Here is an 18365-nt window from a genome sequence, read left to right on the forward strand (position 1 = left end):
AGCCGGGGATCGAACCCAGGACCTCCGTTTTGTATATCCACTACGCGTACCACTGCCACGGAGGCAGTCAAAATTCTTTTCTGCAAGCACATAGCTGAAAAGTCAGAAGTGCATGCCCTGTCTGTATTCGAACCTACGTCTTCTGAATCGAAGGCAAAGGTCATAGCGACTGAATGAACACGGCTGATTATTAGACTAAACGTTTTAAAAAGTCGGAAAAGTAGCATTAAGCAGCCGTGAACTACTACATATACTACTATTCCGTACCCATAGTTCTTGACATTAGCTCGTTCAAGCAAACAAACAAACAAACTCTTCAGCTTTATAATATTAGAATAGATTGTAAATAAATACCTTATATTAGATATACCTAATCTAAGCCTCGTACCTTCCTGATTTGTACCATTGTCCATTAGGCCTATATTAATACTTACATTGTTATTGCATACGGACCCCTCCAATGCATTTGATTTATTTTACGTATCTGTGGTAGATATGTATGTATAGTCGTTGTCAACCCATATTCGGCTTACTGTTGAGCTCGAGTCTCCTCTCAGAATGAGAGGGGTTAGGCCAATAGTCAAAGAGTAAATTAATATACCACCAGCTGGCCCAATGCGGATTGGCAGACTTCACATACGCAGAGAATTAAGAAAATTATCTGATAAGCTCGAAAAGTATGGATATCATAGACGAATTATAAATGGAGATGCATCGTATCATTTTTTGAGCAGGACATGGGGAAGAGGTAAACTTGATTAATGTTTTATTTCTTTATTACACTAGTATTATTTACTGAAAAAGAAGAAAAAATGAGAGGAAGAAAGAAAATGAAATAAGGTGAGCACATTTTAGTCTTAAGACTACCAAGTGGAGATGATTTTTTTCGAAAACTATATATTATAATGATTCAGAGTAAATGTTAACTTTAGAACTGATATTATTATAGGTTGAGACCTATAATAATATCAGTACGAAACGATTGACGGAACAGCAAAACTCCTAGACAAATTTCCTTGCTGTTCCGTCAGAAGAATCGTTTCGTTTTACTTTTAGGTATTGTTTTTATTACAAATATGATTTATTGAAGGTACAAATACTTACAAATTAAACGTAACTTCATAAAATTTAGTAAACTAGAAGTTTTTCACTACACGAACCGGTTTATTTACAATCACTTACACTAAATAAAATAATAATATGCAATTAAATTATAAATCAATATAGGTGTAGTGATTATTTACATATAAACACGTTAGATCATGATCATGCACTTTTAAGAGAGGGGTAGGTAACGTCTAGCGAGGTAACACCTAGGTCCTAGTACGTAAAGTAATTGGTCTGAGATGGATACAGCTAGAATAGGCAAAAAGACTAGAACTCAGAGCCGTAAAACTAGTTTAAAGAAGTGGTATTTGGTAGTGTTATCATCTGTTGTCAAATTTAAATGTCAATTTCTAATTCTATTGTCATTACAAAATTATTTGTTGATTCGATTGTTTATTCAGTAATAAATTAATAATTACTTGCTGTTAGGAAAGCGATGTACCATAATCTTAATAATAAATAATCAGAAGTGATGTGAAGTCGAGAGTGCATTCTTTCAAATTTATAAATAAAATATAGGCCAAGTGTTCGCTGTCTGTGAACTCCGCTGCAAAAACTATGTAATTGTAGACTTTCGTGGCGGTTGCGCATTTCGAGGTTGTCTGGTACGCAGCTGCAGAGGAAGAGCAGCGTGCGAGCTTACAAAGGACGGATAATGAATCGAGCGAGGCTTTAGCGGTAGGTATCACAGCTTGCCGACGTACAGTGGGATGGGCAGTGTGAACAATTTGTTTGTATGATCGTTTACTGATAATGTTAACGCTTGTCTAATAGTTTGTGTTGTTTCGCATGTGTTGGCTCGGCCCAATCAATTATTATTGTTTGACATGACTTTGGAAGACCCGTTTTACGTCGTCAAAGAGTAAGTGCGCTATGTTATGTTGTGGTATGTTGTGCGCTTGAGCGAAATACCTAGATTTATTTTTAGACTAGGCCAAAGATAGACGTATCGATCGATCGGACTTCGTGTATGTTTTCACTTGCAAGGGCCGCAAAGTTGCGGTCACCAAAGTTGTGAAAATACGAAAATATTTGGTGATTCCCTCACACTTTCTAAACACTTCAGTTTCTGCTTAATTCATCTATTTACTGGTATTGAGCAGCAACTGCGAATATGGAACTCATTCTGTGATGTCCACTGTTGATGCACCTGTCACATACCACTAAACAATAGCATTATGTTGGATATGTTTTGCAAATGCAATTAAAATAATTATTTGTGTGCATCTAGTTTATTTGCACACAAGTCAGTTTTGAGTTCATCATTGTCAGCATCCTTTAATGGCCCAATAGACCCAAGCTTCAAACCTTATAGGATATGACGCCGCGCGGTTTCACCCACTATATATAGCCTAATAAATAATAAATATATAAACAAATAATAAATAATAAATATATAGCCTATAACCTTCCTTGATAAATGGGCTATCTAACACTGTAAGAATTTTTGAAATTGGACCAGTAGTTCCTGAGATTAGCGCGTTCAACAAAAAAAAAACAAACTCTTCAGCTTTATAATATTAGTATAGATATAGCTTAGACTAAATATGCTGCTTCATTGGCAGTTGGCAAGATTAAGTTTAATTCTATTAAGACTGTCAGATGTTAATGATATTGCGTTGAATGCGGATTGGCAGACTTCACACACACAGAGAATTAAGAAAATTCTCTGGTATGCAGGTTTCCTCACAATGTTTCTCCTTCACCGTTTTAGACACATGATGTTTAATTTCTTAAAATGCACACAACTGAAAAGTTGGAGGTGCATGCGCTAGACTAAATTGTAACTCACCCCTCCGGAATCAGAGGCAGAGTTCATATCCACTGGGCCATCACGGCTCTATATTGGACATAATATATTGGTGTTAAATATTTTTGATTTGTGACTTTACCTGGCCTCAAAAAATTACAGACAATTTTGTTGGTAAATTTGAGTGCAATACTAGGTCAATTGTGTATAATTGTATTGTTCTGAAGATTTATTTCTTCCTCATTTGATTTATATTTTACAAAAGTGTGCCATTATGTAATTACAGTGAGGTGTTCAGAGCACTGAACAAGACGCGCGGGCTCTACCTGCGTTGGCAAGAGATTTCAAAGGCCCCTGCCCCACCCAACAGTCCAGAAGTAGAATGGACTTCCACCGAGCTGCGGAATGCCCTGCGTAGTATTGAGTGGGACTTGGAAGACCTTGAAGATACTATAAATATCCTTTGCAATAAATTTTTGATATAAATACAGTATGTTTCACAAAATAAAAGACTACATAATTGCTTAAGCACAGAGATAATATACTCATCACTTTTGCATGTAATAAAAGGTCCATGTAATATGTCAAATAATTTTCAAAATTAAATGTGTTACATATTGCTTAATGAAATAGTCAAGTTTGATAAGCTTTATCAAACAAGTTTGATTGTTAACAGAGTGTTTTAGAAATGTTTGTTAACATAATATAATATATAGTCTCACCTTGATAAGAATATTCTTATGCCGCCTTGGCAATTTATTTTCTGAAATGATCCATCAAAGATTTAAAAAAAAATAAAAAAAAAATTGTGCTATGTTCTGTTATGTATATAGATAATTAACTATCTATTTTAAAATAATGTTTTTTGGGTACATTGGGAACAGATCTTATATTATACTCATTATTCATATAAAAACACTATAAAATTTTACTACAGTTAATCCTTAATTTTGAGCGCTTTTTATAATCCAAGTAAATTAGATTATAATCAACCACTATGGATGGAAACTCAAATGCTATTTTGTATGTTATATGTTGAAATATTTTTCTTAGCTATTCAAATCACGCATAGTTGAAAAAAACTCGTCCAAATTTAAGATTGACAATAAAGAAATTTGTGATCGTCGTAGCTTCATAGAAATAACCAAACAAGAAGTGAAGGTAAGTTACGTTACTTATGAGGACTGTATTATCGCTTCCTCTGTTAGACCAAATGTCTGGAATAGCCAGACATACCTCATTTTTGGGAGGGCTCAAAGTTTGTTAGAACTAAAATTTCTGATGAACAGCTTAAAACCTTTTTAAAAAGTGTCATCTACCCTATTGTATGGCGAATCCTCTTGTCATGAAAATGTGTTTACAACGCCATTTATCACGTAATGATATGTTCACAAAAAAAATTTTAATAAAAAAAATACTACCGACTTCAAAACCTAAAAACGTACCCACTAAACTAAAAAGCGAAAAATAACATCATAATATGTTCTACCTGCTGATCAGTATGAAGTCGGTGCTTTTTTATTATTTTTCAATTTTTAGTGTAAAATTTCATCTCAAACGAATACATCAGACGCCTAATGACAGTCACAACCCATCTTGGTACAAAATTCTCAGCAATACAAATTAATCAAGCCCAAGCACAAGGTAGCTACCGTAAACCGTCAAGGGGTTTCCTTCATTGATCTTGGTCTTCATCATCAGAACCCTAATAACAGACACAACTCATCTAGGTAGAAAGTTCTCAGCAATACGAATTAATCAAGGCCAAACACAAGGTAGTTACTGTTAACTGTTAAGGAGTTCCCTTAATTGTCCTTGGTCTTCATCACCAAACCCCTAAATGACAGTCACAACCTATCTATGTGGAAAGTTCTCATTAATACAAATTAATCAAGCCCAAACACAAGGTAACTGCTGTAAATCACCAAGGAGTTCCCTCGTCTGTTTTATGACTCCATCATCAGATCGATTTTAAACCTTCATAATTTTGTATTTCTTAAAGGTACTAAATGGAAAACTTTACGAACACACTAGACACCCATATAATTTTCGAAAGTTCCCCTCAGTTTCTCCAGGATTCCATCATCAGATCTTGTCATGATGGCAATGGGACCAAATGGGAACTATACCGTTTCAAACAAAAAAAGAATTTTTGAAATCAGTCCAGGCGTCTTTGAGTAATCGGTGTACATACATAAAAAAAAAATACCGACCGAATTGAGAACCTCCTCCTTTTTGAAGTCGGTTAAGAATCATCTAAATCAATCCAGTCCTCTATAAGGAGCTACAATATCATACAGAAGAATAATAATAATTAAACATACAAAAATAATTACAATTAGTTTTTTATTCATATGCAATTGTTTAGTTGGTATTATGGCTCTTCGACTCGCCATCTTTAACAGCTCGTCATTGCCGATCACTCGCCGTTAATTGACTACAACAACTTTACAGAGTCAAAAGTATGACCTGTGTGCCGGTTAGTACGATAATGGTTTACCTGTGTAATTGTGAAATCTGAATACTATTCTATACTGTTTACAGAAACAGTATTAATTAATTGATTGTGCTGTGAGTTTATGACAAAAAGTAAAGTTGGCCAGGCAAAAATTTATTAGCCAACTTTAATTTTTGATAACTAGTCAGAGCACAAGGAAGCAATCAATTCCTATTTTATTTAGAAAACTCCCCATCCGGTATGAAACCAGATAAATTTTCGTGGACCGCCACTTTCGTATCGTGAACCGCCATTTCTATGTCACATCAATGTAGGCCTCCGCCGAGTCTTCCGTAGACACCTGGACCACGTTGGGAATCAATGCTCTAGAGTCTAGACCAATGAGACAATTACATTAATGAATGGCATCTCAATTACAGGTGATGAAAAGCAAAATGAGTCTGAACAGGCATCGCGACAACGACGGAACCGCAAGGGAGCCGCTTCTAGGGGAAGAAAGCCCCGTGCACTTCAGCAATACATGGACAGCCACGCCCAAGTACTCCAAATACTCTAAACTGGCGAGTCAGACCGACAGCCCTGGCCGCTTCGATGCCTACGATGCTGACATCATGTCCATGCAGGAGAAAATGCTGTTGAGCCAAGACGAACAGCTGCACGTCATCGGCAGCTCCGTCGGCTCCTTGAAGACTGTGTCCAAACAAATCGGCATAGAGTTGGACGAACAAGCTGTGTAAGTTTTGATTCGCTATCTTATTATTTTTTTTTTATTCTACACAAGTTAGCCCTTGACAACAATCTCACCTGATTGTAAGTGATGATGCAATTTAAGATGGAAGCGGGCTAACTTGTTAGGAGGAGGATGAAAATCCACACCCCTTTCGGTTTCTACACGACATCGTACGGTAAATCGCTTGGCTGTACGTCTTTGTAGGTAGGGTGGTAGCTAGCCACGACGAAGCCGAAGCCTCCCACCAGCCAGACCTAACCAATTAAGAAAACCTCAATCGGCCCAGCCCGGGATTGAACCCAGGACCACCATCTTGTAAATCCACTGCGCCTCGGAGGCCGTCAAGATCTAGCGGTTTTTAGGGTGCCGTAGTCATAGTAGTCGATGGATGTTCACTGTTGGACTTAGTCTCCGCGCCACGAAAGAAGTCCCGCGGCTAAAACTTGAACTAAAATTGACAGCGCTTTACATAAATAACAATAAGACCGCCATTACCGTTTGACAATGAGCGCCAGTAAGACATTAGCGCCGCGTCTACAGGACTTGTTTCGTGGCGCCGAGTATAGGCCTCTTGGAGACCTCCTACTATTTATTTGCTATCATAGAGTTTCCAGAGCCATGTGCGATATTCTAATGCCTTTGGACCCCATTCTCCATCAGCTCTTAGAAACTAGGTTTCCAGTTCTTCAGTTTAGAACTCGATGAATCGTGTCAGTGATTTTGGTTCTTCTGAATATACCATATAATTGTGATCGTGATTTCATCACACAGATACTCCAAACATATTACTCGTATGTTGCAAAACACCAGAATGGTATTATTGTGGTCTTCCAGTAACTGCTATGATGACTGCATCGTTTTAACTGTAATTTGCTAAATTTCATTGAAATTTATTGAGCCATTTAATTTTTATACTCCATCCCAAAAGAGCTGACAATAAAGTACATTGACATTTCGGTGGGTGAAGCAGGGGTGACAAACTTTTTATCAGTATGCCCGCTTTTCCTGTAAAATTTTAAGTGGAGCAACAAGCGTCCCAATGTAGTTCTACTAAGTTTAGGTAATTGAACATCATTGTTTATGTTTAGTAAAATTTTATTAAAAGTAGGTACGAGGTAGGTAGAGCTTTGCTGCAAGAAAAAACTGATGCACTTTCGTCCTTATGGCCGATTTTTCGAAGTTATCCATGATATGATGATTTGATCAATTTTCTTTTATTTTGAACACTTTTTTTAACATGAGTATTTCTGTGTTCTGCTAAAATGCGATATATGGTCCTCATGCTGACTTGCTGATGGCTGATATTCTGATATTCTCGTTGGAACGAATTTATAAAAGTTTTTCGTCGGTCGTAAAATTTACTTACATTTACTATTTATTTACATGTTACGATCGCAGGATGTTGGATGACCTAAACACTGAATTGGAAAACGCTGATTCAAAGTTGGATTCAACACTCAAGAAAGTCGCTAGAGTTCTTCACATGAACAATGGTAAGTTCACTAATAATAATAAAAAATATATATTGTATATATTGTATGCGAAAAGCAGACTCGGAAGGAGTCTCTTAGTTAGTTGCGGTAAATATTTTTTTATAAAGTAAAGTAAAGTAAGGTTACATACACATGGCATTGTCCTGCACGTTTTTTAAGGTACACGTCTTATGGCGGTTGTACACACCCGACGAGAGTCTCTCGTCGTGAGCACTCTTCTAAGCCAGTTGGACTGCAAATACCCGAGACAATTGACGTAGAAACGCGCAGTGTAGGGTTCCGTAGATAAAATAAGCAGTATAATCCCATAAGTAATGCACAAAAATACCGATACCCTTAAAGGAAACGTTATATGTTCCTGTAGATATATGTATACGCAGATCAAGTTCCTTGTAATGTTTGTAATACAGCATGTAATTTTGCAACGTATAGCTTCTGCCCCATTAGTGCGTTTCCGTGCATTTGCGGTACATTGCGTCGTCGCAAATGCACGTGCAATGTTGTGACGTTTCAACTGATCAATGCACGAGAGACGAAGCGGAGGGACAGTGCGACGACAGTGTTTCATGAAAAACATTTGTTTGTATGCACTGTTGAGACTGATCGAGTTCGTGCGTTGTCCTCTTGCTCAGCGACGTCGTGCGTCATGGCAACGCACGTGTTGCATAGAATGCGTTGATCCGTTGCGATGGCAAGGCATATTGCACTAATGAGGCATCGCCGTATTCGCTCCAGTTCAACATTGGGATTGTTTCCTTTTCAGATCGGAGGCAGTGGACGGCGATATGCATACTGCTCGTTATTTTAGTGATTATCATAATTTTATTCATTATCATGTAAACGTTTAACCTTGTAATGTAGTTCGATGGTTTGTTCGTGTTGTATTGTTTACCGAGTTGCGATGTTCTAGTTATAAACCGCAACACGCTAAGTCAGAATGATTTGGGAAATGTTCATATTCTAAACAAACGACTGAAGAGCTGGACATGATTAGCAAAGAGCATACAATAGCTTGGCAAGTTCGTTGGTATACAATCATGGTATGCGGGCGACGGGGGACGTTTGACTGTGGGTATGAGAATTCATATGCGTCCGGCAGGGGCCACAAGTCAGGTGCATTAGTTTTAGATAATCAACAACTTAACTCATATTTAGTAAACTACGTCTGTAAGAATGATATTCACTTTTTATTGGTCTTCAAACCTAGGCTTATATCACGCATTTTTTTAAATATTTAAAAAAATAGAATAGAAATATTTTGAAGATTTTTCATTCTAATTTTTTCCAATTTTCTGATTAATTAATAGGCGTTTTTAATTTTTAACAATGTTAGTAAAACATAAAACTAATACAAATCACTATTACATTCTTTTCAATTTTAACTATTTTATAATATAATACAATGGAAATGTATATTACACATACATGTATACTATAATATCCAGTTAGGTTATATACTATATTCAGATATATCTGCAGACATAATCGAAACGTAAACGTATACGTAGCGATCAACTATTTCCTGTTTCCAACTTTACCCCCCTGGTAGCTTGTGGATCATGGTTACGAACAAAGCCAACAAGCCAGCGCAAAGCGGTGACATGACAGTGACCGCCTTGTGCTGATAACCCTGCGTTTTGTCTCATTATTTAATGATATAGACTTCATAAACTGCAATATAATCGGAGTTTCAACAAAAGTTTTGTGCTCGTAGATCTCACATAACGGAAAAATAGACTGAAGTTAATCCTCATATGCCAGTAATACCATCGTACCTTCAAACTTGTTGGGCTATTTGCTCACACAATCTATACCAATATTATAAAGCTGAAGAGTTTGTTTGTTTGTTTGGTTGAACGCGCTAATCTCAGGACCTACTGGTGCGTTTTGAAAAATCATTCCTGTGTTTAGATAGCCCATTTAACGAGGAAGGCTATAGGCTAATATATATATTATATCTGTATTCCTACGGGAACGGGAACCACGCGGGAGAAACCGCGCGGTGTCAGCTAGTGCTTCCATACAATCCTCTGAACTTATTAGACATTAATGATTTTCTATAGAAGATATGCTATGGATATTTTTTGTAACAGAGAAGTTGCAATGTATAACAGACATGGTTGATTTTATCCTCGGAAAGTCGCCAATTTGCGAACAACCCAGCTGTACAGCGAGAATGCTGCTAAAGATGAGTGAGTGGTTCAGTGAACTATAGTCTGGCAACTTCGTTGATAACACTCCCACGATATGCGGGCGAGGGGAAGGGGGAATACTGCCTGGGTGTGAAATCGTGCGTTCGGCGAAGTGATGTGCATCAGTCGTGGGTTTTTCATTCATCGCTACATCGGTCCGCGCGAAACATCGGGAGTGTTACGAACGAATTTGCCAAGCTACTCGTATATTTAGTATATTTGTTTTACTTTTGGAATTCCATTTGGCTTTGATGGTGTATCAACAAGCGTTTGACAGATGACAGTTGACACAAAGTGCGCTTAATATTAGTTGTGTTTTTTCTATTGGTTGTGATTCCTTTAATCTAAATATAGCTTTCTTTATCATAGACACTAGAAAATATTATGTTGAGTTGACAGAAAAAAATTACATATGCTATGTATTAGTTGAATTTTTATCGCTTTAGTCAATGGCGTGCACTGACCTAGAAATGAGGGTAAACTTTTTTACAAAAGGGATTCTCCTTTCTCCTACGTCAACAAAGCAGGGCGTTAAAAATGTTTATCAAACTCTACTGCAGAGTTATCATTATGTTTCAAAGTTACCCTCCTTTGTAGTTGCGTTCTTTGCAGACCAGTATTGTGGCGCATTCTTCTATACAGTTTTGCAAGAGATGTCTTAACTAGATCCGTCCATCTCGTAACCGATTTGTTGCGGTTTGATTCAAACTTATGTCGTCGACACGATATAAGTGTGTTGTTATAAGCGATTTAGCGATCCGTAACGATGTCGTGTAGAAACCGAAAGGGGTATGGATTTTCATCCCACTCCTAACAAGTTAGCCCGCTTACATTTTATATTGCATCATCACTTACCATCAGCTGAGATTGTAATCAAGGGCTAACTTGTAGAGAATACAAAAATAACTGTCATGTTACACTAACAAATAGGAGAATTCGTTTGTGCAATATTTAAATAAATTAAATTCAGATGATAATATTATTTTTTCGATTCGGTAAAATAATTTTATTAAATTATTATTTGCCTTGTAATATTTAATATATTTGGTGTTTACAGAAAAAAGTTCCCTAAGATAGATTTAGCCTCAACTATGTATTACACTCTTGTATTTGATTTAGCATTTTTGAGAGTTGTTATAGAATTAAATGAACGAGTCTTTCCATTAATAGTACGTGCATATTAACACTATCATGTGTTTTACCATTGGACTGAGAGCTTGCGATAGCCAGACATTCCTGTTAGGCTATTCTGTAACGATATTTTTATCACTCGCAAGTGCGAGTATCGAATTCACCTCTATCTCCCTCTCTGTATATCACGATACTATAGAATGAGAAAGGTAGCGGTGAATTCGAAACTCGCACTTGCGAGTTATAAACATCGTTAGAGAACAGCCAGTGCAGAGGTTGAAAGTTTGTCAGCTTATGGTCCTACTATATGTAAGTATAGTAGCCAATTATTGAGTTTGGACCATGCTGAGCTTGGAAGTTGGTAGATTTCAAAAGTCTAGTTCTATTTATCTGATAAAATTTAACTTTAATAAATCTAAAAAAAAAAATCTTTTATGGTGTGGTTCTTCTATTGATGCGGCGAATCTATGTGGCTGGCTATTCGGGACATGATTTTTCACATTATAACTTTTTAAGGACAGTTGAGCTTAATTAAGGCTATTATGTAAAATATTTGATCGTCGTACAACTCAAATAATGATTCAACGTTTTCATCATATTTTTGTTTTTACTGTCAGTAATTTTACGTTAAGTGGCATTAATAAAGTATTGATAGTAGCAAGAAGTCATTTAATATTAACTAAAAACCGCTAACGTATGATTATTTTGTTGAAATAATCATATTAGATGATCGTAAAAACAAAACATCACTGCACCATTGATGTAAAATGGCGAAGTCAATGTAAATTCGTTGAAATAATAATGAATAAAAGAAAATACAGCGAAAAACGATGTAGTGATTCATTATTTGTACACCGAGACAAAATATTATACATAATAGGCCTGGTGACCCCTAAAACACTGCTACCTTCTAAAGCCTCCGCAGTTCCAACTCCATAATCGGCTGCCACACTTACCACAGGCTCACTAAATGAAATAAATCTGGCTACTGCAAGTTCTCGGTGTATATAATGTAGCGGACAAAGATATTTTATTACATAAGGGTAGGTTAAGTGACGTAAACATTTTAAGATCCAACGTGTTAGAACGATGTGTCATTAGTGCGTTGCGTCAATGCATATCATATATAAACTAGCGGACGTAACAACTTCGTCCGCTTCGAAATCGATTTATACTGTCAATCCCTATTGAAATAATTGACAGTTTACATATCTTCAATGTACAGAATTTGACCTGTTACAGTTTTACTAAAAGTATAGATGATATGCCATATTAAGCGTTGCTTCGTCGCAGTTTCGGACGGTTTCACTTGTTTCAATCCATTGTTGAGAATGATTGGGTGCGTGCGTCGTCCTCTTGCATGGCGACATCCTGCGTCATCGTAACGCAGGAGTGGCATACAGTGCATTGATATTTTGCGACGACGCAACGCAACGCACTAATGAGAAATCTTCCATATGGAACTTGACTAATTACATAAGGACTGGTATCGCATTATTCATGCACCTAATTGTCTGTAATTTTTCTAGAAACACGAGTTTAGATTAGGTCGGTATCTTAAACTAAACTAAAAGTTGTTGACCGTTTTTTAAACCATTCAACTACACAAAATGGTTAATTTACGGAGCTCTTTAACCGACGAACATGATAAAAGCTATGAAATATCGATTCTATACAGACAGTTTTTATAATCGCATTAGATCGTTGATCATATACTTTGACAGGAAAGTAACGTCTAGCGAGGCAGGTCCTTATGCAGTTAGTTTATGGAACTATAGACTAAAATTACGTGTAGTTAGTATGAATATGTATTTTTTAAATTATGCCCGTAAATATTAAAATAATTATGCCCGTAAATATTAAACATAAGTAAACCGCGATTTGTAGAGAACAGATATAGAGTTGTATCAAAAGACTGGTGTCTACCACTAGTGGCGTACATTTTACTATTTTAATTTTTTTATTAATTTTGATATTTTTAGCAATTGTTCACATCAGATTTCATAAGTTAATTGAATGCATGCAAGTATAAAACAAGTTACCTCTAAGATACTGTAGTTAATTTTACGATATAATTAAAGGAAAATGATACCAATTTTAACATTAAGGATTATTGTTTTTATATTATGTGTACTTATATATCTATAAGTTAATATGGAATATAATAATTTTTATTAATCAAAACAATTGTAACCAATATATTTAATGAAATAATATTTTATCAAGCGACGAAAATACGGAGGAAGGTTCTCAATTCGATGCATATATATTGTTGTTTGGAAAAAGTTCCTACACCAATAGTGGAAAAATAGGGGTAATTTATTAATCACTTACAGATTCTAACGCTGAATAGTGTATTACAAAAAAACTCAATGAAGGATCGTACCTTTTAGACTCTTTTGTAGACCTCTAAGTTTTTGCATTTCTGCTAAAGGTTGTCTGGTCGATTAGAGTCTTTTCGGGGTCGTAGCTTGCAGTTTGTGTATCAATGTGATGGCCCAGCATCTTATTAGCAGCATCCTATGCTCAATGTATCCTTGTCTAACACCTTTTATAACACTGAAAGGTTCCCTTTTCTTTTCCAATTGGATTCTCGCAGTCCTGTATACGTTTGTTATAAGATAAATTTTCTTGTGTTCAATTCATTGGGGCCTCCACATATTTTTATGAAACAAGGAATCAAATGCTTCGTTGCAATCAACGAATGCAATATTTTGTTATTTATTATTTGAATTATTATTTTTTGTTAGAAATTCTTTATGAACTTCCTCCTTTTTATTATAAAATATTGGTATGTTGATAAATATGTCTTTATTAAATTTTATGTTTTTAATTTCTTTAAATATTTTTTAAAGAGGGTATTATTTACGCCACTGTGCGGTAGTCTACGGTTCCAAAACCCATTTTATTTTTGTTTGTCAAGTTTTGGTTCCGTGCATCACTACCAATAGGGTTAAAAGACACCTGTGTGCAGATGTCTGGTTTTATAATTATATTCAAATTCTTGTTCTTAATTTATCCGTTGAAACCTGAAGCAATTATGGTGAAACAGGATACTTTCCTGATAGATGCAAAGTGTAACTGCGTATATATTTTATGTAGAAAGATGAATAGCTAACAGTGGAATTCTAACGTTGTGGGGGCGCCCCCGGGGGACCGTTCACCCGCTGAGTGTCGAATTTAAACTATGCGTTTGAGCAGGTAGCACTTGCCCGAAATTTGTTAGGTTGTGAAATTAACCCTAATACGATGAATCCTAATCGGGATAAAATGTGAAGATACCTGGTTTTATAATTATTCTCATATTTTTATTCATATTATATTCGTTGTAATCAGATGCATTTGATGACGATGAAGTACACAGTTTAGGTTAATGTTTAGATTTAAGTTTAAATTATTGTTTGTATAAGATTTCCGTGAAGTTTAAAAATAAATAAATTATTTATTTTTTGCGTTGTTTATTTGATGACCTTTAAAATTGTTGTATTTGCTCGTAGTCGTAATGTGGAAAAATTATTGGAAGCTGAATTTGATGCGATCTTTAGCTTTGGTGACATAATAAAATGATTAAAATAACTTGAAGTGGTAACGTTGTTGATACTTTTTATTTTGATACTATCGAGCACTTGCGACTTGGGTTCGATCCCCTGCTGGGCCGACTGTGATTTTCTTAATTGGTCCAGGTCAGGCTGGTGGGAGGCTTCTCCGGTGGCTAGTTACCATCCTACCGGTAAAGAAATACCGCCAAAGCAATTTAGCGTTCCGGTACGTTTCAGTTCTGTGTTAAATATTAATTAGCTCTAAGATTAAATACCCTCCAAGACTTTTGGCAAATGAATCGATAAGTACACTTTGAATTTGCGCGTATTTATTTATTTGTTCTCCCGATTACGGAATAATCGTAGTTAAATATTTCGAGGCTTACGTCCGGTACCTTTAGGAGTGTTTTAAACAGAAATCTCCAAGTCGGTAGGTAATGGCGGAAAGTATAAGCACTTGCTGACGCCTCGCAGTTTCACCCGCGTAGTTCCCGTTCCCGTAGGAATACAGGGATAATATGTATATAGCCTTCCTCGATAAATTGGCTATCTAACACTGATAGAATTTTTCAAATCGGACCTGTAGTTCCTGAGATTAGCGCGTTCAATCAAACAAACTCTTCAGCTTTATAATATTAGTAAAGATGCCGGATTTTAGACTATTACATTTATTATAAATGTGAGGGCAAAATACTGATGTCAGGATCGTTTTTTAGGTCCTAAAAGGTAAAATACAATCTCTGACCCAGTAATCAATAAGACAAAAAACAGTAATCTGATAATATCATTTTTAAACCGTGTAAAGGAAGTCTTATCGGCTTACCAGGGACGCGAGTCATGTGAAGGGTTCTTAAATAACGTTTTAAAATGTATTATTTCACGCATGGTTACTCCACCGTGTTGCGTCTTCACGTCGGATAAGGATCTCGACTTTCATTGACGCACTTAACACTTTAAACATAAATATCAGCCCTTTAAGGTAATTGCATATCTTAAAATCCGTTGTAAAAACATCATTTTCATACAGCATTTTGAAATGTTAACTAAAGAGTTAGGATCTTTAAGTGTGGTAACGGAATATGGAGCGTAGACCAACCATGCTGCTTGTGCAGTTTAGCAGATTTAAGGCGATTCTTCTTATTCTTTCTTCTGGGCCCTTTCCGCACTTGGACATGTGTTGTACGTGGGTCCCTCGGTGTATAATTCACTCCATCCAGCCGAGCTCGCTCCAGAAGCTTAGCAGGCCACCCAGGACGCCGATAGTCTCATGGAGTGTCGCTGAGGAACCAATGTAGGTTGCTCGTTGTTGCCTCTGCAACTGAGCTTAACGTGTAGCGGTGTCTCCTTTTTCTCCATGCAGGCTCTGCACAGAGGACTTACTTAGGGCGATATGTTTCATCTCTAACGTCTAAAAATGTTAATGATAATGGCCGGAACCGACGACTAATGACATGGATTTTAGTTATATTTGTATAGAAAGTCATACAAGTCCACTGATCCACATCGTACGGATCGCATTCAACGGATTTTATTAAAATTATAAATCCGTTTGATGCGATGCGTCCTGTACCTAAATTGCAGATCTGTGGACACCTGCCATTAACGAACTATTTGAGACACCGGCTTACTTCTATATAAATATTATACAAACAATACAAACAAACAAAATATTATACAAAGTTACTTCCAAGCTGTTTTATAATCTATATCTTCTTTAACTTAAGATACTTATAAGAAATCTGTAGAGAGGTCAATTCTGTATCTGAAATATATTTCTAAAAAAAACTATCAAGGGGTAATTAGTGATCGATACTGATGCCAAAAAAGAAATCAGTAAAAATTTTGTCTGCCTGTCTGTCTGTCTGTAGGTTCATTATAGAAACAAAAACTACTCAACAGATTTTAACGAAACTTGGTACAATAATTACTCTTCATACTCCTGGGCAGATTATAATAGGTATACTTTTCATCGCGCTACGATCAATAGGAGCAGAGCAGTGAAGGGAAATGTTGGGAAAATGGGAGAAGTTGCTCCATTTTTACAGCGATACTACTGTAAGGGCTGTGGCGAGAGCCTAGACCAATTGCAGTAAAGCAAATGCGGATTGGTGGTTTCGGGAAATTTTCAATGATGCGAGACATTCAAGAACAATTAACCTTTATATTGGAGTTACTGGAGAAAAGCAATTAACTATCTTTATTATTAACTATCTTATCAGTATCAGAACTCCAGCAATGGCTCTAGTAAATACAACTCTTTTTTTTATTCCTTACAAGTTATCCCTTGATTACAATCTCACCTGATGGTAAGTGATGATGCAATCTAAGATGGAATCAGGCTAACTAGTTAGGAGGAGGATGAATTCTACACCCCTTTCGGTATTTACACGACGTCGTACCGGAACGCTAAATTGCTTGGCGGTACGTCTTTGTCGGTAGGGTGGTAACTAGCCACGGCCAAAGCCTCCCACCAGCCACTAGGAAGTATATAGCAGGTATAGCAATTTAAAAATTATACTTAAATATCATATCTATTTATATTTACAGATTATTATTGATATGATTTGATGCCTACTGTACAAGGTCTATCACTTTCAAAAAGGGCCCAAAATGAATGATCTATAAAGTAGAGATTTTTCAAAAGAGCCATCTACTGGTACCTATATTAGATTAAATTATAAAAGTTTTATTTATTTGTGTTAAAATTAATTAATAATGATAAAGCCATTTGGTTAGAGTTCCTTGTGTTCCAATTAATCATCTTTACTATATTTATGTACTAAACTAGCCGACGCCCGCGACTTCGTCCGCGTGAAACTCGATGTAAACTTTTTTGGTTGATTTTTTACACCTTGTGTCCGAAAAACCCAAATATCTTACGGAACCCTATTTTTTCCAAAATAAAATTTAGCCTATGTTACTTGTGGATAATGTAGCTTTCGAATGGTGAAAGAATTTTTAAAATCGATCCAGTAGTTTTTGAGCCTATTCATTACAAACAAACAAACAAAGTTTTCCTCTTTATAATATTAGTATAGATAATAAGTCATTTGGTAATGGGTTTGGTTATTATCATTAATATTAAATAGCATTTTAGAAAACCCATTACATACAGGTATACGGTTCAGTCGCGGTTTATCACCTAATTTATGCTAACCGGACGTGAGATTAATAAATAATTTAGAAGACCAAAATAAATTTGTGCTTTGTACTCTAGTTATAGACAGATACCGCGTGGTGAAATCAAAAAAAAATAATTTTTCAACATCCCGGGCAAATGTACATAAATAGGGAAATTAGGTAAAAAAATTAGGTTCAAGTGAAGTGGATTAAAATATTTTATTATTCATTATTGAATTAAGGTTGGCTTTTTGAGACTTAGTAAGATATTTTAAAGTATTGGAGTTTTACGCATGTCCCAGCTGTTTCTCAAGTTTTTTTAGAGAATTATCAAAAAATTAAGCTATCGTGAGTATTATTCACATTAATTGATTATGAAACACGGCTAAAACTTACGTAATACAACGTCGGAGTATGCCCAACTAGTTTCGAATCCGGGGCCTTTAGTCATGAGCTGGTTCTAGCGACTTAGTTCTTTTTTGGATCGTGCCGCCAGCTCGTGACCAAAAGCCCCATATGGGTTCGAAACTAGTCGGGTATATTCCGACGTTGTACTTATCACGTGATAAGTACGTTTTAGCCGTGTTTCAGAATCAATTAATAATTATTAAAAATTCATAAAAACAGCGTATTTTTACGTAATTGCAATAAAAGAGGTAACTCTATTCTTCACAGTAAACTGTAGCTTGTTATATCTACTGGGACTGTAGTTTATATGTTAATTTAATGACATTTATTTCATATTCTTGTTTCTTTATTATTTTATTATTCTTGGTAATTGTGTTTTAGTTTAAGTTATTTTTGCGATTTAATTTTGTTAATCCTACGCGAAAGTTTGTATGGAC

The 18365-nt window shown here is 35.9% G+C and overlaps 1 protein-coding gene across 1 annotated transcript; it reads left to right on the forward strand.

Moving 5' to 3' along the window:
• Positions 1 to 1791: 1791 nt before the first annotated feature.
• On the forward strand, positions 1792 to 14309 carry LOC112048655 (syntaxin-6). The gene is made up of 6 exons (XM_024086287.2): positions 1792 to 1969; positions 3144 to 3313; positions 3924 to 4018; positions 5735 to 6048; positions 7444 to 7538; positions 8302 to 14309. The coding sequence occupies exons 1-6, from the start codon at positions 1935 to 1937 to the stop codon at positions 8376 to 8378; spliced, it is 786 nt and encodes a 261-aa protein (XP_023942055.1). The 5' UTR covers positions 1792 to 1934; the 3' UTR covers positions 8379 to 14309.
• The last annotated feature ends 4056 nt before the right edge of the window (positions 14310 to 18365 follow it).

This window comes from Bicyclus anynana, chromosome Z, assembly GCF_947172395.1.
Source record: "Bicyclus anynana chromosome Z, ilBicAnyn1.1, whole genome shotgun sequence".
Taxonomy (NCBI): domain Eukaryota; kingdom Metazoa; phylum Arthropoda; class Insecta; order Lepidoptera; family Nymphalidae; genus Bicyclus; species Bicyclus anynana.

What these genes read in the sequence shown, in the direction of transcription:
- LOC112048655 (XM_024086287.2), top strand. Translation starts at nt 1,935, where the DNA reads ATGACTTTGGAAGACCCGTTTTACGTCGTCAAAGA. An exon ending in AGACCTTGAAGATACTATAA is followed by an intron (nt 3,314 to 3,923) that starts ATATCCTTTGCA and finishes TATTCAAATCAC; the next exon opens with GCATAGTTGAAAAAAACTCG. An exon ending in GAGTTGGACGAACAAGCTGT is followed by an intron (nt 6,049 to 7,443) that starts GTAAGTTTTGAT and finishes TTACGATCGCAG; the next exon opens with GATGTTGGATGACCTAAACA.